Source organism: Symphalangus syndactylus, chromosome X, assembly GCF_028878055.3.
Source record: "Symphalangus syndactylus isolate Jambi chromosome X, NHGRI_mSymSyn1-v2.1_pri, whole genome shotgun sequence".
Classification (NCBI taxonomy): domain Eukaryota; kingdom Metazoa; phylum Chordata; class Mammalia; order Primates; family Hylobatidae; genus Symphalangus; species Symphalangus syndactylus.
In genome coordinates, this window is record NC_072447.2 from 60,603,207 (window position 1) to 60,625,299 (window position 22,093).

The following is a 22,093-nucleotide window of genomic DNA, read 5'->3' on the forward strand; positions in this document are numbered from 1 at the left end:
AACCTTTTAACCTTTGGTATCTGGTATGTGAAATGGCAGTGTTGTGTGCCCTTGAAAAGAATATGGCCAGGAAGAATGATGTTCTTTAGATAACCTCTGGAATACAATATAAACAATAATCCCACAGCGATAATAATAACTAACACTTACATAGTGTTTACTATATGCCGGGCACTATTGTAAGGAATTTAAATGAATTAACTCAATACTCAAAACAACTCTATGAAATAGGTGCTATTATTCCCCATTTTACAGATATGAAAAATAGACCATAAAGAGGGTAAGTACCTTGCAAAAGGTCATTCAGCTGGTAAACAGCAGAGCCATGATTCCAATCCAGGCAGTCTGGCTGTGTAGGCCACACCTTAACCCTTAACATGATGCCGTTATGCTCCCTCAGTGGTATAGGAAAGTTGCTGAATGCCTGGTGGAGCAGGAATGTGACTGAAAGCATGTGGACTCTAGGGCCTTCCAGTCTAGGGACTATTTGGCTATAATTATCCTATCTTATTCTGAAAGTACAGAATTAAGGAATGAAGAGAACAAACAAAAATAAAAAATAAAATACCAAGTACATGTGAAGAGGGTATCAAAACATGCTGAAAGACAAAAGACTTACATATTATATTGAGAGATTACATTTTTTAAAAACTGAGATGAGTTCGCAGGGAAATATGTATAGAAGCTAGTGAATCTTGAGATGAAAAAATAAAACTTGAGTCTTTCTCATGTCATAACGCAAATGTCTTAGGACAGCTTAGACTGAAACTATGATTGCTAACTCTATATTTGTTAAACCCCAGGAGGATTACAGAATTTTGTTTCACATTGTTTTAATGCATTAAATAATGATTTTTTTTTTTTTTTTTTTGCAATAGAAAGTACACAATTTGAGAGAGGTTAGGAAGTCCAAAAAGGCTGGGTAAAGCAGAAAGACATTCCATAGAGAGCCAAGAGAAGTTGCTAGACTTCGGTTTTCTCACCTAAAAATCAGATTCCAGCCAGGCGCAGTGGCTCACGCCTGTAATCCCAGCACTTTGGGAGGCCGAGGCGGGTGGATCACGAGGTCAAGAGTTCAAGACCAGCCTGGCCAAGATGGTGAAACCCCGTCTGTACTAAAAATACAAAAATTAGCCGGGCGTGGTGGTGGGTGCTTGTAATCCCAGCTACTCGGCAGGCTGTGGCAGGGAATTGCCTGAACCCACGAGGCAGAGGTTGCAGTAAGCCGAGATCCCACCACTGCACTCCAGCCTGGGTGAGAGAGCAAGACTCCATCTCAAAAACAAACAAACAATAAAAATTGGCTTTTTTTCTTCAACTTCTCTTACCTACATCACAGATATGTACAGGATAAAATAGAGTAAAATAGTTTGAATTGTTTGGGAGTATTTCATCATCTGAAATTGAAGTTGAGCAGTTACCACTATTTTCAAGTCTTTAAAAGTAGAATTTTCATGAAAAGGAGTCTCTCCAAATATCTGCGGTGAAATATTAAAATATAGTTTATTATTTAGGTAACATCATTTTGAAGTAATCATCATAATCTCATCAGTTTGCGTTTATAAAATGAGAGATGATAAGCACTCTAGAAAATAAGAGAGGTAGAATTGTTTCTGATATTTTTATTTTACAGTCATCTGGCAGTGATGTCCATGTAATTCTCTACAATTTTTAAATGTATGTTTCTTTTCTCGGAGGCAGCAGTGAATGAGGGTTCTGAAATAGGATTTGAGTTTGATAAAATTCGATGGAATGGTATGGAATAATGTAGCCATAGGATGAAATACTATCAGCCATTAAAATTGATTTTATGTAATCAAGTAAGTGAAAATTTGTAGAATATTAGGTAAGTAACTGATTTTTTTAAGTAGGTACGTCTGGAAAGTTATAGATACTTAAATGTTAACAGTCATGCTTATTCTTAGGCAGTTGATTAAGAGCAGGGTTTTCTTTTTTTGTAGTTCTATGGATTTAACAATGAGCATATATTATTTCCGTAATGGGAGAAAAAGAAAACTGGGAGGGTATACCTGTATGGCAATAGCATCTTTTAGTTGCAGCACCCTGGTTGATGTTTCTTCATTTCTATTTTTTATTTTTCAAATGTTCTGTGTTGAGAATATATGTTACTTTTAATTATTAAAAACCTAACAAGCTTTGCTAAAAATTAAATGGTTGGAATGACTACATATTTTTTTTGTTTTTTGTTTTTTGTTTTTTTTTTTTAGAGACAAGGTTTTGCTCTATTGTCCAGGCTGGAGTGCAGTGGTGAGATCATAGCTCAGTGTAGCCTCTAACTCCTGGGCGTAAGGGATCCTCCCACCTCAGCCTACTGAGTAGCTAGGACTACAGGCACACACTACCACACCTGGCTAATTCTAAAAATTTTTTATAAAGATGAGGTCTTGCTGTGTTGCCCAGGCTGGTCTGAAACTCCTGGTCTCAAGCAATCCTCCCACCTTGGCCTCTCAGAGTGCTTGGGATGCACGTGTGAGCCATGATGCTGGGCTGACTTTGCATTTTTAAAAACTACTTTCATAATTACTTTAAAAATTAATATGCCCTCATTGTGGAGAATTATAGAAATAAGAATAAAATAAGTTTAAAATCAATACATAATTGTACCATACCTTGAATAATCTTTTTAGGAATCATTTTTAAATTTATTTAGTCTGTAATCAGATTAACTAGATTGGAATCACAGATCTGTCACTTAATTGTTAAATGTCCTTGGGCAAGTTCCTTAATCACTGTGTGCCTTAGTTTTCACATCTGTACAATGAGGGTAATGATACCTACTTCATGAGAGGGTTAAATATATATATGTAAAGTACATAAAACTGCCTGCCACATAGTAAGTGCTCCATAAGTGTGATCTACCATTATTGTGCTATACTATATAAATTTGTATCATGCCTTTTAAAATTAACATTATTGGCCAGGTACAGTGGCTCATGCTTATAATTCCAGCATCTTGGGTGGCTGAGGCAGGAGGATGGCTTGAGCCCAGGAGTTCAAGATCAGCCTGGCAACATGGCGAGAACCTGTTTCTACAAAAAAATTTAAAAAATTAGCCAGGCATGGTGGCACGGGCCTGTAGTCCTAGCTGCTTGGGAGGCTGAGGTGGGAGAATCGTTTGAACCCAGGCGTTTGAGGCTGCAGTGAGCTATGATTGCACCACTACCTTCCAGCCAGGGCAACAGAGTGACACCCTATCTCAAAAAAAAAAAAAAAAAAAAGAAAAAGAAATAAAAGTAAAATTAACATTATTACATAAGCTTTTCCTCATTTTATTATAACATCGTTGTTGTATTTAATGAACTATGATAAATGTAATGAACTGTGGCATTTCATCATGTGACTGTACCATAATTTACTTAACCATTCTCTTCTTATTGGACATTTGCAGTATCACCAAGCTAAAACTTCCATCTTGTCGTAGAAAAATTTTAATCATGTTTTAAACTTGAGAGATAATTCACATTTATTTGACCCTTAATCTTAACTGCAGTACTAAACCAGAACCACCTATCTGTAAGAAAGAATCTCACATAGTGAGAACTTATTATAGCAAACACCCTGAATTAGACTTACAATTAAAACAAAAATCAGTGTGCTCTTGTTGCATTTTATGCAGAGAAATACTAGAATAGGAAATAATTGTTTTAGTCTCAGAAGTTCATTTTAAAATCTCAATGAAATTTTATTTTCACAGATGGTTGGTAAAGGCTTTTTCCTAGTTCAGACAAAGGAAGTGTCCATGAAAGCTGAGGATGCTCAAAGGGTTTTTCGGGAAAAAGCACCTGACTTCCTTCCTCTTCTGAACAAAGGTACCTTCCAGATGATTGGTATACTTTTGTGGATATTTTCTTTACATGCCGATTTGATTTACTTTTGCCTTTAACATTTGTTTTACATTGCCTGCTCCGTCTCATTTGTTCTTTGTTTTTTTCTATTATTGTTCAGAAATGTCAAAATTTCACATCACTCAAGGAGCCCTAGATAACTAACTAGAAATTAGGCATTCTTTTTTTTTCCCCTATCCTCTGTTCTTAGTACTGAAAGTCACATTTTATTATGTATCTTATTATTATTTTAATTATTGTATTATTGTTGTACCTTTATAGTATAGTGAGTAAATATTTCATACTCCCTGCTCAGAGTTGCAGAGCACTTGATAAAGATTCTTTCTACCTTCAGCGTGCTTTAATCATACTGGAAAAGAAATAAGAAATATAAAGTGGTATACTATTTTATGTATTTAATATGATTGATTAACTTCCCATGTATAATTAGAATTGTTTTCCCTAATGAGTAAATGCCACCAATAAATTTCAGATACTGGATATAGGTCTTCAAAGAGAGGAACTTGAGTATGTGTGCCCACTTGAAGGGTTACTGTCTGCCTACCTGTATTTGAAGGTGTATTGATTCTAGAGGACAGAGTACTCCTTATCTGTTCAGAGTGGGGACATTGTTTGCTCAAGGCTCATCAGGCTTTCCTTGACTGGCCTGAGCAAATATGTATAGTAATATGCAGTGTTGATTGGGTATACCCTAGAGAGAGGGCACATCTGCATTTTATGTGCTCTTTATGTATAAAAATATTACAATAAACTGCAAAAATCTGTATGCAAATGTTAGAGGATTGTTAGGATAATAAGTAATGCTGGGTGTAAGCTAGTAAGTATTAATGCAGTATTTGATAATACTTTTGTGGTTACTGTAGTGGTAGCAAGGACTTGCTGTGACCCACTGCATGAATCTACCCCAGAATATATGTAGGAAATTCTGACCTGGCCCCTTTGATGCAACCATTTTGACATGGGAACATTTGGAAGCTTGAAAATGAACATTTAACCTCTTAGCAGCTTTTGGAAATTGAATCAGGTAATAAGTGTATTGGACATCCTAAAGTGTGAGAGTTAGGAATAAAGTGAGCATATCGGTAGGGCTAAATTAATGATTTATGTACTTGTGTGATGTTAGTGAAGTCATATTGTAGAATTGCTCCAACCCAAATATAATATCTGCATTTAAGTAACAGAACATTCCACATGGAAGAAGTAAAATGTTCTATTGCTGCAAAAAGTAGAACTAAAACCAATAAGCAGATGTTGCAGGAATTTCAGCAAATAAATATTATATAAACAAGTCTTAAAAACCAGAGATGCCTATAGGAAGTATTCAAAGACTGATGAGTTCATATCAAAAGATCTTAGGAGCCAGCTTGAAGGAGTTTCCATGGGCCAAATTCGGGACAATTTAACAATTAAAAAGAATACTGGGACTAGATGTAGTGCCTAACCCCTGTAATCCCAGCATTTTGGGAGGGTGAGGTGGAAGGATTGCTTAAGGCCAGGAGTTTGAAACCCACCTGGGCAACGTAGCAAGACCTTGTCTCTACAAAAAATACAAAAATTAGCTAGGGGTGATGCACACCTGTAGTCCCAGCTACTCAGGAACTGAGGTGGGAGGGTCGCTTGAGCCCAGGAGCTTGAGGCTGCAGTGAGTTATGCTCATGCCACTGCACTGCAGCCTGGGCAACAGAGCAAGACCTTGTCTCAAAAAAAGAGAAGAATGAAGGTAATTATTTAACAACAGAAATCTATGCATCCATATTGTTAAACAAAAAGGGGAGAGAAGAAAAGAATGTTCATCTGCTGTTTATAGAATATTGTGAGCTAAAAAATGCAGAAGGAATGCTGGACTTTGGAAATCACCATTTCCAACCCCAATGTAATAATTATTTCAGACAAAGATTATCAGTGGGTGCTAAAACTATTGGGGTAAAAGTTGCTAAGAAGTAGGATATTTGGCTGGGCGTAGTGGCTCATGCCTGTAATCCCAACATTTTGGGAGGCTGAGGCGAGTGGATCACGAGGTCAGGAGTTCGAGACCAGCCTGGCCAACATGATGAAACCCTGTCTCTACTAAAAATACAAAAATTAGCCGGGTGTGATGGCAGATGCCTGTAATCACAGCTCCTAGGGAGGCTGAGGCAGATAATTGCTTGAACCTGGGAGGTGGAGGTTGCAGTGAGCTGAGATCGCGCCACTGCACTCCAGCCTGGGCGAAAGAGCAAGACTGTGTCTCAAAAAAAAAAATGGCCAGGCGTGGTGGCTCACACCTGTAATCCCAACACTTTGGGAGGCCGAGGTGGGCGGATCACGAGGTCGGGAGATCAAGACCATCCTGGCTAACACGGTGAAACCCCGTCTCTACTAAAAATACAAAAAATTAGCCGGGCGTGGTGGCGGGTGCCTGTAGTCCCAGCTACTCAGGAGGCTGAGGCAGGAGAATGGCGTGAACCCGGGAGGTGGAGCTTGCAGTGAGCTGAGATCGTGCCACTGCACTCCAGCCTGGGCGACAGAGTGAGACTCCGTCTCAAAAAAAAAAAAAAAAAAAAAACCCAAGAGGATATTTATACATCCTAATTCAAAGGGGAAGTGTACCTTTACAGCAGAGATTTGGTGATCACCATGTTAACCCAGTGATCAAACAGCATCATTGACGGACAGCCTAACGTGTAGAGTGTTCTTGCCAAAGTAACCTGAATCTAATTGAGCCAAGACTTAACTTCTAGTTTGTAGGAAAAAAAGAAATATGTTAAATGACACCATAAGGGAATAAGACAAATCCAAAATAGAAGACATTCTACAAGACAACTTGCTAGGTCTCTTCAGACAGTATAATGGAAAACAAAAAATATGGGGGAATTATTCTGGATTAAGAGACTAAAGAGATATAACAACTAAATGCAATGAGTGAACCTTGAGTGGATCTTAGGTTGGGTTGGAGTGAGCTGTAAAAAGCGTTTTTGGGACAAGTGGGGAAGTTTGAAGATGAGATAGAATTATCGTCGATCCTTTGGTATAATGGTGGTATGGTTATGCAGGAGACACATGCTGAAGTGTTCTTATGTCTGCTACTTTCAAATGACTCAGCAAAACAAAGCATATATGTGCAGATAGATGGTGTTTATTTTGTAATAAAGCAAATGGGGACAAATGTTAACTTTTGGTGGGTGTAGGTGAAGGGCAAATGCATATTTATGCTATTCTTTCAACTCTTCTCTAATGTATAGAAATTTTCAAAATAAAAAGTTGGGGAAAACTTTTAAGCTGCTCAGCAGTTTGTTGATTCCTGTGGAATAGTGAGTAGGCTGGCAGTGGAGATATTCTAGCAGGAGTTAGATGGACTGGACCCTTATCTAAAAGTGGCCATCAGTCATTCTAAGGCAGGGTTTCTCAACTGTGGCACTACAGACATTTTAGGCCAGGTAATTCTTTGTTATGAGAGGCTGTCCTATACCTTACAAGATGTTTGGCAGCATCTCTGGCCTCTACCCATTAGATGCCAATAAAACACCACCCCAGTTGTGGCAACCAGAAATGTTTCCAGATGTCCCCAGGGGTGTGGGAGGGAGGCAAAATTGTTCCCAGTTGAGAATCACTGTACTGAACTAAGGGTGGTCTTATTTATTTATTTTGAGAATTCACATGTATCTTAAATAGTTTGCAGCTCAGAGTCTCTCAATTTTCCTCTTTAGTTGCAATAGTCACATTTATTTTTAATATTTAATAAAGCTATTTGACTGCTTAATAAGAGAATTCATTGTTTTCCATCATGAGGATCTCCAAATCTGACTAATCCTCAGAACCATCCAGGGTGCTTTTAAAAATGTAAATTTTCAGCCAGGCACGGTGGCTCACACCTATAATTCCAGCACTTTGGGAGGCTGAAGCAGGTGGATCGCTTGAGCCTAGGAGTTCAAGACCAGCCTGGGCAATATGGCAAAACCCTGTCTCTACAAAAATTAGCTGGGTGTGATGGTGTGCACCTGTAGTCCCAGCTACTTGGAGGCTGAGGTGGGAGGATCACCTGAGCCCAGGGAGGTTGAGGCTGCAGTGACCCATGATCGCGCCACTGCACTTGGGCTTGGGCAGCAGAGCGAGACCTTGTCTCAAATACATAAATACATTAACAAATTTTCTTTCTTCCTTTCCTTTCCCTTTCCCTTTCCTTTCTTTTGTTTTTTTTTTTTTTGAGTCAGGGTCTCACTCTGTTGCCCAGGCTAGAGTGCAGTGGTGCAGTCTCGGCTCACTGCAACCTCTGTCTCCAGGGCTTAAGCAATCTTCCCACCTCTGACTCCTGGGCTCAAGCGATCCATTCACCTCAGCCTCCCAGGTAGCTGGGACTACAGGCGTGCACTACCGTACCCAGCTAATTTTTGTATTTTTTGTAGAGACGGCATTTTGCCATGTTGCCCAGGCTAGTCTCAAACTCCTGGGCTCATGTGATCCGTCCGCCTCACCTCCTAAAGTGCTGAGATTACAGGCATAAGCCACCAAGCCCAGCCAATAAACAAATTTTCTACTCCCACCCCAGAAAGCCTGATTCAGAAATCTTTGAGATGTACCCTTGGAATGTTCCTTTTTTGATAGTTCTCCAGATTAGTCAGACTTGGGTTCTTTTTTTTTAGGGAGTAATTCATTCAATTATTCAACATAGTAGATGAGGTCTGAGAAGTAGAGAGAGAGTCAGATAATGAAGGGCCTTGTAGGCCACTGTAGAGACTCTGGCTTCTATAGTAGTCTGAGTGAGATGAGATGCTACCGGACATTTGTGGGCTTTTTTAAAATAAACTTTTTATATTGGAATGATTTTAGGTTTACAGAAAAATTGCAAAGATAGTACAGAAAGTTTCTGTATATCCCTTACCTAGCTTCCCTAAATGTTAACATAACCATAGTACATTTGTCAAAGCTAAGAAATTTACATTGGTAAAATGCTAACTTAAACTACAGACTTTATTCAAATTTTACCAGTTTTTCAACTTATGTCCTTTTTCAGTTCCAGAATTCAATCCAAGATCCCACATTGCTTTTTGTTGCCATGTCTCCGTAATTTCCTGTGACAGATGTGACATTTCTTCAGTCTTCATTGTTTCTCATAATCTTGAAACTTTTGAATAGTAGTGGTCAATTATTTTGTAGAATGTTCCTCAATTTATGTTTATCTGACATTTTCCTCTGGTTAGACTAGGGTTATGGGTTTTTAGGAAGAGGAAGTGCCCTTCTCATCACGATATCACAGGGCACATGATGTCAATATGAGGTGGTATCTGCCAGATTTCTCTGCTGTAAAGTTTCCATGTTTCCCTTTCCATACTCCGTTCTTTGAAAATGAGTCACTAAGATCAACACACAGTCAAGGAGAGGAGAATTAAGCTCTACCATCAGGAGACAGGAATATCCACATACATTATTTGGAATTCTGTAAGAAACATTTGTCCTGGCTGGGTGTGGTGGCTCACACCTATAATCCCAGCACTTTGAGAGGCTGAGGCGGGCGGATCACGAGGTCAAGAGATCGAGACCATCCTGGCCAACATGGTGAAACCCCATCTCTACTAAAAATACATAAATTAGCTGGACGTGGTGGCGCATGCCTGTAGTCCCAGCTACTTGGGAGGCTGAGGCAGGAGAATCACTTGAACCTGGGAGGTGGAGATTGCAGTGAGCCAAGATTGCCACTGCAGTCCAGCCTGGGCGACAGAGTGAGACTCTGTCTCAAAAAAAAAAAAAAAATTGTCCCTTCTCCCTATTTATTCAGTCATTTATTTCTCATGGATGTGTATTTTATTCTTTTAAGTTATAATCCAATACTATCAAATTGTTCTGGTTTTAACCACCTGGAGCTCTTTTAGCTTGGCTTTTTTGTCCCTTTGACATGCCCCATCCTTTTGAATTTTGAACACTTCCTTACTTTCTGGCCCTACAAGATGCTCTAGGCTCATCCTGTATTTTTCCTTGCTCCAGAACTAGTATCAACCATTTCTCCAAGGAACCCTGGTTTCTTTTATTCTAGAATGATAGTTAGAAACCAAGATCTGGGGCCAGGCGCAGTGGCTCACGCCTGTAATCCCAGCACTTTGGGAGGCCGAGGTGGGCGGATCACGAGGTCAGGAGATCGAGACCATCCTGGCTAACACGGTGAAACCCCGTCTCTACTAAAAATACAAAAAATTAGCCGGGCGAGGTGGCGGGCGCCTGTAGTCCCAGCTACACGGGAGGCTGAGGCAGGAGAATGGCGTGAACCCCAGGGGGCGGAGCCTGCAATGAGCCGAGATCGCGCCACTGCACTCCAGCCTGGGTGAAAGAGCGAGACTCCGTCTCAAAAAAAAAAAAAAAGAAACCAAGATCTGGGTGTTAGGTGTGCCCTTTACTAACGGGGTACCACTGGTTCTAGGCCCTTTCAACAGACAAAGGTAAAAAATACATGTATGGCTCTTAACCTGTATATACACACACATCTATAATCCTGTGTCTGTCTATCTATTAAAATACCTCTGACCCTAATCCAGCACCACAGGGTTCATTCTAGCATCCCTTCCCTTGCTTTTTTGTGATTTCTTACTCTGAAAGTGAGAAACCTGGCTTCCATTATGTACATTTTATTCACTTATTTGTTTAACCCTAGTATAAATATAATGTAGTTTTAGAATTACTAACCCATACCCCTGTGAGAAACTTATTTACCAACTAGAGTGCAGTTGGTATTATACAGTCTTGTCTTTAGCCTTACAGTAGCCACTCAAAAGTTTTCCAAAGTCCTGAGGTCAGCTCCTTTTTCCCTTATCCCCTCCACTGAAGTATTGGCACACATTTATAATACTGTTAGATTCATTTGTCACAAGCTGCATTCCATCCTTGGATACCGTGACATCTTGGTTAATTTTTTAAAATTTGCATACAGTAACATTCAGTTGGCATGAGTTTTGATGAATGCATAAAGTCCACCACCCCATTTATCACCCCAGTACCATGGAAAACAGTTCTCCCTAAAAATTTCCCTTGTGTGGCCCCTTTAGTCAGTCAACCACAACTCCTGGCAACTGATTTGTCTCCTGTCCTTATGATTTTGTCTTTTCCATAGTGTACCATAAATGGAAACATACAACATGTAGCCTTTTGAGTCTGGCTTCATTTATTAAAATGTATTTATGATTCAGTCTTCTTGCTAGGTGACTCAATAACTTGTTCCTTTTTTGTTCTTTTGTCTTTTTTTTTTTTTTTGACAAAGAGTCTCACTCTGTTGCCCAGGCTGGAGTGCAATGGCGTGATCTTGGCTCACTGCAACCTCCACCTCCTGGGTTGAAGCGATTCTCCTGCCTCAGCTTCCAGAGTAGCTGGGATTACAGGTGCCTGCCACCACACCCAACTAATTTTTGTATTTTTGGTAGAGATAGGGTTTCACCATTCTGGCCAGGCTGGTCTCGAACTCCTGACCTCAGGTGATCCGCCTGCCTCGGCCTCCCAAAGTGCTGGGATTACGGGTGTGAGCCACCGCTCCCAGCCAACTTGTTCCTTTTTATTGCTAAATAGTATTCCTTGTATTGATGTACCAGTTTGTTTTTCCATTCAATTGTTGGACATCCTGCTTGTTTCCAGTTTTGCCAATTATGAATAAAGCCACTATAAACATTTGTGTGTAAGTTTTTTTATTGAGGTAAAATATACATACATAATTTACCATCTTTACCATTTTTAAGTATACAGTTCAGTGGTAATACATTTGCATTCTCTTTTTTTCTCCACATTCCCCCCCATCCCAAAGTCCCCTTTTCCAGCCTTTGATAACCACCAATCTACTCTCTATCTTCATAAGATCCACTTTTTTTAGCCCCCACATATGAGTGAGAGCATGTGATATTTGTGTTTCTGTGCTTGGCTTATTTCACTTAACCTAGTGGTCCCTAGTTCCATCCATGTTGCTGCAAATGACAGGATTTCATTCCTTTTATGGCTGAATAATATTCCATTGTATAAGTGTAACACATTTTCTTTATCCATTTATCTGTTGATGGGCAGTTAGGCCGATTTCATATTTTGACAATTATGAATAGTTCTGCAGTGATCACGAGTGCAAATATCTCTTTGACATACTGATTTCCTTGCTTTTGGATCTGTACCCAGTTGTGGAATTGCTGGATCATGTTGTAGTCCTATTTTTAGTTTTCTGAAGGACCTGCATTGTATATAGGTTTTTGAGCGTACATAACTTTTCAAATCACTTGGGTAATTTGCTAGCATTTGGTATTGTCAGTTTTCCAATAGGTGTGTCATGGTATCTCATTGTGTTTTTTAAATCAACTTTTAATTTTGAAACAATTTTAGATTCACAGGAAAGTTGTCAAGATAGGCCAGGCGTGGTGGCTTATGCCTGTAATCCCAACACTTTGGGAGGCCGAGGTAGGAGGATTGCTTGAGCCCAGGAGTTTGAAACCAGCCTAGGCAACATAATGAGACTTTGTCTCTACAAAAAAAAAAAATTAGCCGAGCATGGTGTCATGCGCCTGTAGCCCCAGCTACTCTGAAGGCTGATCTCAGGAGCAAGGCAAAGATGCCCTCATCAATATTCTGCAAGTGTTCAGGCTCACCTTTACGAATGATGTAGGCCAGGCACGGTGGCTCACACCTGTAATCCCAGCACTTTGGGAGGCCAAGGTGGGTGGATCACTTGAGGCCAGGAGTTCGAGAGCAGCCTGGCCAACATGGTGAAACCCCATCTCTACCAAAAATACAAAAAATTAGCCGGGCGTGGTGGCACTTGCCTGTAATCCCAGCTACTCGGGAGGCTGAGGCAGGAAGAATCGCTTGAGCCCAGGAGGTGGAGGTTGCAGTGAGCCAAGATCGCGCCACTGCACTCCAGCCTAGGAGACAGGGCGATACTCCATCTCAAAAAAAAAAAAAAAGAAAAAAGGAAAAGAATGATGTCAGTGGCCAGGTGTAGTGGCTCATGCCTGTAGTCCCAGCACTTAGGGAGGCTGAGGCAGGTGGATCACTTGAGTCCAGGAGTTTGAGACCAGCATGGGCAACAAGGCAAAGCCTCATCTCTACAAAAAAAAATACAAAAATTAGTTAGGTATGTGATGGTGCGTGCCTGTAGTTCCAGCTACTTGGGAGACTGAGGTGGGAGGATCACTTGAGCCTGGGAGGCAGAGGTTCCAGTTAGCTGAGATCACATCACTGCACTCCAGCCTGGTGGGGAGTGACCCAAGGAGATCCTGTCTCAAAACAACAAAAACAACAAAAACAATGATGTCAGGTCTAGGCACAGTTGCTTATGCCTGTAATCCCAGCAGTTTGGGAGGCCAAGGCAGGAAGATTGCTTGAAGCCAAGAGTTCAAGACCAGCCTGAACAACAAAGTGAGACCCCCCATCTCTTAAAAAAAAAATTAAATTAAAATTTTAAAAGGAATTATGTCAGTTGTAGGTTTTCCTTTCCTTTTTTTTTTTTAAGACGGAGTTTCGCTCTTTGTTGCCCAGGCTGGACTGCGATGGCGTGATCTCGGCTCTCTGCAACCTCTGCCTCCCAGGTTCAAGTGATTCTCCTGCCTCAGCCTCCTGAGTTGCTGGGATTACAGGCGCGCCACCACGCCCAGCTAATTTTGTATTTTTAATGAAGACAGGGTTTCTCCATGTTGGTCGGGCTGGTCTCGGTGATCCGCCCGCCTCGGCCTCCCAAAGCGCTGGGATTACAGGTGTGAGCTACTGCGCCCGGCCGTCAGTTGTAGGTTTTCATACATACTTTTTTTTTTTTTTTTTGAGGCAGAGTTTTGCTCTTGTTGCCCAGGCTGGAGTGCAATGGTGTGATTTCGGCTCACCGCAACCCCCGCCTCCCGGGTTCAGGTGATTCTCCTGCCTCAGCCTCCTGAGCAGCTGAGACTACAGGCATGTGCCACCACGCCCGGCTAATTTTGTATTTTTAGTAGAGACAGGGTTTCTCCATGTTGGTCAGGCTGGTCTCAAACTCCTGACCTCAGGTGATCCGCCTGCCTCGGCCTCCCAAAGTGCTGGGATTACAGGCGTGAGCCACCGCGCCTGGTGCAATACATAACTTTGTTTAATGTGTGTTTCTGTTTAAAGATACCTTATTTAGCATATACTGTTGATTCATTAACATTGAACTCACAGCCAACAGCACTAGAACTGATGCTGGAGCAAAGCTTATCTAACACATTTTCTCATGAGGCACATCACAACCTTCCTCAGTTTAGGAGCCATTAGACAGCACTTCAGCACTGTGTTTGGGGGCTATTTTATTTTTTTGGAGACAGAGTCTTGCTCTGTCACTCAGGCTAGAGTGCAGTGGTATGACCATAGCTCACTGTAACCTCAAACTCATGGGCTCAGGTGATCCTCCCACCTCAGACTCCCAAGGAGCTAGGACTACAGGTGCACTCCACCATGCCCAGCTGTTTTTTTAACATAAAAGAGGTAGGGTCTTGCTTTGTTGCCCAGGCTGGTCTTGAACTCCTGGGCTCAGGTGATCCACCCAACTTGGCCTCCCAAAGTGCTGGGATTACAGGCATGAGCCTCCACATCCAGCCCCCAGCTATTTTTTTAAACAATGTTGTAGAGTTGGGGTCTTGCCATGTTACCCAGGCTGATCTCGAACTTCTGGCCTCAAGCAATCCTCCCTCCTCAGCCTCCCAAAGTGCTGGGATTACAGGCATGAGCCACTGTGCCTGGCCTAGGGGATATTTTAAACAGGCAAAATCACCAACAAAAAGCACAAAAATGTGAAAAATATGGCACTACCTAGACCTCACAAAGGACACTTTCTTATAGTACAATAGCTGAAACAAAAAGGCAGTGTCACCTTGTTCAACCTCAGCTGGGAGCATGCACATCAGGCAATTCTAATTTTTTGCCACTGTGCATGTCCACAAACAACCATGAAAGCACTGCAAGCATTGATTTGGGGAGTTACAAATGAATTTTAGCAAGTAGGTGAATTTGAAATGAAGGGATCTGCATATAATGAGGATTGACTATCTGTTATTTAATGTTACAATTTTTCCTTGAAGCACTTCTTTAGCTGCATCTCACAAATTTTGATATGTTGTATTTTCATTTTTATTTAATTCAGAGTTTGGCAAATTATGGCCCACTGCCTGCTTTGATAAATGAAGTCTTACTGGAGCACAGCCATGCTCATTCCTTTTATTTTTTTTTTTTTTGAGATGGAGTTTTGCTCTCGTCACCCAGGCTGGGGTGCAGTGGCACACTGCAACCTCCGCCTCCCGGGTTCAAGCGATTCTCCTGCCTCAGCCTCCCAAGTAGCTGGGATTACAGGTGCCTGCCACCACGCCCGGCTAATTTTTGTATTTTCAGTAGAGATGGGGTTTCACCATGTTGGCCAGGCTAGTCTCAAACTCCTGACATCAGGTGATCTGCCTGCCTCAGCCTCCCAAAGTTCTGGGATTACAGGCGTGAGCCACCACGCCCGGCCACTCATTCTTTTATCTATTACATTATGGTGCACAAAGCCTGAAATATTTCCTGTCTGGCCCTTTACAGAAAAAGTATGTTGACTCCTGATTTAGTTAAAAATATTTTTTAGTTTCCCTTGAGACCTCACTAAATCCACGGATTATTTAGAAGTATAATTGTTTAATTTCCAAACATTTGGGGATTGCCCAGGTATATTTCTATTATTGATTTCTAAATCCTGTTATGGTCCAAGAATATACATTTGTATGATTTCTGTTTTCTATATTAAAATGTATTTTATGGCACAGAATATGGCTTATCTTGGTGAATATTCTATGTGCATCTGAGAAGAATGTGTAATCTGCTGTTGCTTGGTTGAATTTTCTATAAATGTCCACTAGGTCAAGTTGGTTGATAGTGCTATTCAGGTTATCTGTATCCTTGCTGATTTTCTGCCTACTTGTTCCATAAATCAATGAGAGAGGAGTGTTGAAGTCTCCAACTGTAATTGTGGATTTGTCTGTTTCTCTTTTCAGATCCTGTCAGGTTTTGTCTCATGTATTTTGAAGCTCTGTTATTATGTGCATACACATTTAGGATTGTTATATCTTCTTGGAGAATCCTTCATCGTTATGTGATGTCCCTCATTTTTTTAAGAGAGGGGTTCTTGCTCTGTCACCCAGTCTGGGGTACAGTGGTGCAGTCATAGCTCACTGCAGCCTTGAACTCCTGGGGCTCAAGTAATCCTCCCACCTCAGCCTCCTGAGTAGCTGGGATTACAGGCACAAGCCACCATGTCTGACTGTGATGTCTTTCTTTATCTCTGATAATTTTCCTTGTTCTGAAATCTACTTCATCTCAAATTAATATAGCTACTCTAGCTTTCATTTGGTTAGTGTTTTATTGTAAAGATTTATCTTTCTTCTTGTAGCTTATCAAGGCTGTATATTTAAAGTGAGTGTTTTGTATACAGCATGTAGTTGGTTTTTGCTTTTCAATCCAGTCTCTTTTAACTGCTGTATTTAGACCATTCACATTGAAAGGGATTATTGATATAGTTGGATCAAAATCTTTCATTTTGCTAGCTGATTTGTTCCATTTGTTCTTTTTTTCTTATTACCTCTTTTTCTTTTTAGCAATTTTATAATTCCACTTAATCTCGTCTATTGACTTATATTTATACCTCTTCTTCAAAAACTTATTTAATGGTTATGTTGGGTTTTACAGCAAATATTTTTAAATAATTTGAGTCTACCTTCTAATATTACACAACTTCACCTGTCATCTAAGGACCTGATAACATTATATTCTTAATTCTTCCTTCTCATCCCTGTGTCATTATTGTCATATATTACTGTTGTATGTGCTATAAACACCTAATACGTTGTTAATGTTATTGCTTTGAACTGTCTGGTGTTTTTTTGTTTGTTTGTTTGTTTGTGTGTTTGTTTTTGAGACAGGATCTCACTTTGATGCCCAGGCTGGAGCGCAGTGGCTTGATCTCGGCTCACTGCAGCCCCGACCTCCAGAGCTCAGGTGATTCTTCTACCTCAGTCTCCCGAATAGCTGGGACTACAGACATGGGCTACTATGCCTGGCTAATTTTTGTATTTTTTTGTAGAGATGGGGCTTTGCCATGTTGCCTAGGCTGGTCTTGAACTCCTGGGCTAAAGCAATCTGCCTGCCTCAGCCTCCCAAAGTGCTAGGAATACAGGAGTGAGCCACTGTGCCTGGCCTGAACTGTCACTTATTTTTAGAGCAATTAAAAATAAAACTATAGATCATACTTTATAGGCAGTTTTAGAGCAGAGGAATGTCATTGTCCTTTTAAAGTGTAAATCCTGTCACTGGTTGCTTTAATGGGGAAGCAGAGAGACCAGCTAGGAGGCTGTTGCAGTAATCTAATTGAGACATAGTGGCTTGTTCCAAGGTCGTGTTAGGTAACTCAGAAGGGTTCACTAGATAAGACATCCAGAAATCTTTTTTGTCTGCTTCAGAGTCTCACAATTTTTCATGACAGCTGAAATATTTAGATGTAAAGCTACCATGAACTCTCTGAATAAGATGTTCATATTAAAACACTAAAAGCGTGACCAGTAATCCTTGTTGACCTCATAGTTCAGTTAGAAATAATCACAGTAATTGGCATCATCATTAGATAGAGGGACAAATAGCAGTGTTTAACAAGTGTGTTGTCAACATTGTAGTTTTTAAAAAATTTAGTAGGGCTTAGCAAGTGCATTGTCAACATTGTAGTTTTTTTAAGGTTTTTTGTTTGTTTAATACATATGAAAAGAATGCATAAACAAAGAATTGAGACATGAGAAAGCATTGGTTCAACACTAATGAATCTAAAGAATTAGGATTTGGGAAGGTGGAAAAGATTACCTAAACATTTTCAAAAATTGGAAACTGCAACCAAAATAAGCTGATAAAAATCCCTATTAACACTTAGGAAGAGTCTTCAGACTCTTCCCATGATTTTTATTAAACTAGAGAGCTTCACCTGGTTGCTCTAGGAGTCTTCATATGCAAAACAGAAATAAGGGGATTCCCCTGACGGTTCCCCATGTTGTTAAGTGTTTTCCCCACCCCCACCCCCACCCGACCCTGAGCTTCTTAATGAAGCAGGCCTCCATCCTCCTAATTTGAGAGGATGTGAATCATTCCACAGATGTCTGTCTTCTAGCACCACCCCTCATATTTCCTCTACATACCAGGTCTTCAGCTGCTTTCTAGGAACACCATATACTACTGAGTTGCAAATCTATGTCAAGCATATAAGACAAACATTGTAGTCTTTTTAAATTTAAGATTATCCACACATGTTAAAACAAATGCATTTGTCCACTTTTTTTGTTGGAAAATTATTAGGTCATTTATTGGAAGTTTATCATATTCTAGTCAAAGAATATCAATCAAGTTATATACCTGAGTAATTCTACCAAGATTGTATTTCTGAATTCTAGATTACATGTTCTTTATAGAAAGACTGGAACTTTTAATAATAAATGTCTAACTTAAATACACACACACACACACACACACACTGTATTTCCTTGTAGTGATGAAACTATATTCTACCTTAATTCAAACTTTCTACCTTGCAAAACTGGAAACCCTACATTTATTATCAACTTTTTCTTTTTAGTTCAGTATTATTAGGTTTAAAGTACTTTTTATACTCATTTTGCAAATTTCCAAATGTACTAAATGTAGAGAGTACAATGACCCCCATGTGTACCCATCACCCAGTTTCATCAACTTCTTGCCCTACTTAAAAAAAAATCTCATTGTTTGCTAAAACATTTTAATCAAATTGATTCATCCTGTCATTTCATCCCTAAATATTTCATTATCTTAAAACAAAATTTAAAATGTTTTCTTAATATTTCATTATCTTAAAACAAAAATGTTTTCTTAACTACAGTGCATTATCACATTTAACATAATTAACAATAATTCCTTAATATCCTCTAATATTCAGTCCATATGCAAATTTACCTACTTACTAAAATAATTCTTTGTGTTTTTACAGTTAATTTGATCCAGATCTAAAATAGACCCACTTACTGTATTTGGTTGTTTTTTTTTTAAATCTTATATCACTCTTAATCAAAAACAGGTGTTCCCCCTTTACTTCTTTTTTTCTTGCCTTTGTCTTGGGAAAGAAGCTTGGTCAATTATGTTATAGTATTCATGAGGTTGTTTAATTTGTTCCTCCATATTTCTTGTAGACTAGAAGTTAGATCAAAGCCTTGTTTACGTTCAGGTTTAGTTCTTTTTTTATTTTTTTTGGCAGGAATACATAGATGGTACCGTTTCCTGTTGCATTAATTGAGAAGGCACATAATGTTTGATTGTTGTACTTTTAGGGATACTAAGTTTTAATGGTTGGGTTTACACGGTGATGACCTTATCTTTTTATTGTAGAGTTTCCTGCAGTCTTCTCTGTGGGATGCTAAAACCATTGATGATTGTTGCCTGAACCAATTGTTTTAATAGGCATTGCAAAATGACTGTTTTCTGTATTTTCTTTCTTTCTTTCTTTTTTTTTTTTTGGCAAACTTACTTTTTAGTCTTGTCACTACCTCTGCATTTATTAACAGATGTTAACAGAACTCCTTGTATGCCAGAGCTGTTTGGTTAACTTGAAATATGCTTCATGTCAAAAAAGCAGAATAAATAAAGAGAAAAATAAGCATCAATTTTCAGAGTAGTGAATTGGTGCCGTAGCAACCTCCATTGGTATACAGTGAATTTTGTTTCTCTCTTCTTTTTTTATTTTCCTTAAAAACATCTGGTAGTAAGAAGGATCTCTCTAAGTATCATTATGAACTCATGACTTTTTATATATTTAGTACATTTTAATAAATCAGAGTCATTATTCCTTCTGTTTCACTATGTCTCATCTTTGGCCATTGGGAGCCCCTTCAGGCTGGCTTCTGTCTCCTTTTGATAGAACCCCACTGGCCTTTGATAGCTACATTACTTTTTGGCTGAAGAAAATATTCCACGTTGATCTTAGTCCATTTCTTGCCCCAGACATGGAATCATCTATTTTTCTAAGATTACTTAGTTATTTTTAATGGGGAATGATATTTAGAATGATATTTAGAAATACATGTTAGGTGCTGTGTATTACTGGGTTGTCATTTCTTTTAAGCTTTTTCAGTGGACATAGCTAGAAACTATGTATTTTTAAAAAGGAATAGATCATGAGTTTACATTGATATTTCTAAATAAAAATTTAAGATTTTAAGCTTTTCTTTTGTAAGGTTAGATGTTTTATTACAATATTTTCTTGAACTCCTGGCCAGGGGTGAAGGCAAGAGGATTGCTTGAAGCCAAGAGATTGAGACCAGACTGAGCAACATAGACCCCGTATCTTTTTTTTTTTTTTTTTTTTTTTTTTTTTTTGGAGACATGGTCTTGCCCTGTTGTCCAGGCTGGAGTGCAGTGGCTTGATCATGGCTTGCTGACCTCAAACTCCTGGGCTCAAGTGATCTCTCCATCTCAGTCCCTGGAGTAGCTGGGACTACAGGCCTGTGACCCTGCACCCAGCTAATTTTTTAAATTTTTTGTAGAGACGGGGTCTTGCTTTGTTGCCTAGGCTGGTCTTGAACTCCAGGGCTTGTGATCCTCCTGCCTCGACCTCCCAAAATGCTAGGATTACAAGCATGAACCACTGTGCCCAGCCGTGAGATTCTATCTCTAAAAAAATTTTTAATACATTTTTAATAAAGTATACAGGAGGATGTGCATAAGTTATATGCAAATACTATACCATTTTATTAATATATAAGGGATTTGAGCAACCAATGGAACCAATCCTATGCAGATACCTAGGGACCACTATATCCTGCCTTTTCTGTATTTGTTGTCTGTATTATGTCACAAGCCTCCAAGAAAAAAAAATCACAAGCCTTCAGTTATCTTGATGCCCAATGTAGTGTAACCTTTTCTTTCTCATTCTTGTACCTTGTACTGCAGCACACGGTTACATTCAATTTAGTGTTTCATATTCATTCACTCTAGTATTTCATTACTTAGTACTTCATTATTCTATGTTGGTTTATGTCTTTTTTCAATACATTTGTAATTTCCTGGAGATCGAGACTTTTCCATCACTGTAGGAGGTTTTTAATGTTTTCAAATTAATGTATGAGAAAGGAGGCACAAATATTCTATTAAAAGGATTAAAAAGTAAAAACTTTGTCTATGTTTCTAGAATGTAGCTTTAAGACACACTCAAGGAAAATACTTTCAGATGGTCATCACTTTTGGTGCCTGGCCTCAATTCCTATTTGGCTTAGCTTCATTATTGGTGGCCTAGAACTTGGCTAGTAAGTAGGAGAGTTGGAAGCAAGGCTGGCTGCCTGGCAAAACCTACTTATGTTGACTTGGATTGCTTTTGATCTTATTTGCTATTTTATCAACTATTTTTATACTCCTAAATGAGTAGAATCTCTGCGGTTTTTATAGAAGAATGAGAACCAGAAAAGCCAGACTATTTACAACACTTTAAAAATGTGACACTAGTCCTATAATAGTACTGAAGCTACTTGTTATGAGACTGTGTTAATTTGTTTTATGATTAGCGTAGGAAGAAGCAGCTGAGGTGATATGTCCCATCTGTCTGCTTTCCTCTTCCTTCTCTTTCACCCTCAAAGAAGATGCTGGAGATTCTTCAGGGAAGAATAAAAAGATTAAATTTAGAATATATTTATATTTGTGTTAAGAAAACGTTTCTTGGGTTTGCTTATAGGTCCTGTTATTGCCCTGGAGTTTAATGGAGATGGTGCTGTAGAAGGATGTCAACTTATTGTAAACGAGATATTCAATGGGACCAAGGTACAAGATTTTATTGACTGTATTTCAATCTAACTTTTCATTTCATCTCCTTTTCCTTACAGTCAAATAATACTTTAATACTTTTGTCCCTAATGTTGCTTGGAATTTTTGGTGTGTGTGTGTATGTGTGTGTGTGTGTGTGTGTTTAAAGCAGATCATGATTTTTAGAACCTTTGATAAATAATTGGGAACTAAGCTGTGATTTTTTTCTTGCCAAACTAAAACTTTAATTGTTTAAAATAATTACAAAATAAGAATCTATTTATTAAAAACCTTCTATAGTATATAAGTTTCTAAGGTAAAAAGTCTCATCAAATGTCTTTTCAAGTCTTTGCATTTTTAAAAATACTGATTTGTTGAAAATATTTTATTTCTAAGATTATAGTCTTTAGATGGACGATCCTGTTGCCCAGGGTTCATTTTTACTTGCTTCAGTAATGCTTCACCAAAAATTG

The 22,093-nt window shown here is 39.2% G+C and overlaps 2 protein-coding genes across 2 annotated transcripts in view; both read left to right on the plus strand.

Annotated features, from left to right (window-relative positions):
* Positions 1–22,093, plus strand: part of LOC129475042 (zinc finger protein 674-like) — a 981,285-nt gene that overhangs the window by 401,123 nt on the left and 558,069 nt on the right.
* RP2 (RP2 activator of ARL3 GTPase) overlaps positions 1–22,093 on the plus strand; it is a 45,940-nt gene that overhangs the window by 19,909 nt on the left and 3,938 nt on the right. The window contains exons 3-4 of the mRNA XM_055266906.2: positions 3,716–3,830; positions 21,553–21,638. Coding sequence (XP_055122881.1) covers positions 3,716–3,830; positions 21,553–21,638 — 201 coding nt within the window. The remainder of the gene's footprint in view (positions 1–3,715; positions 3,831–21,552; positions 21,639–22,093) is intronic.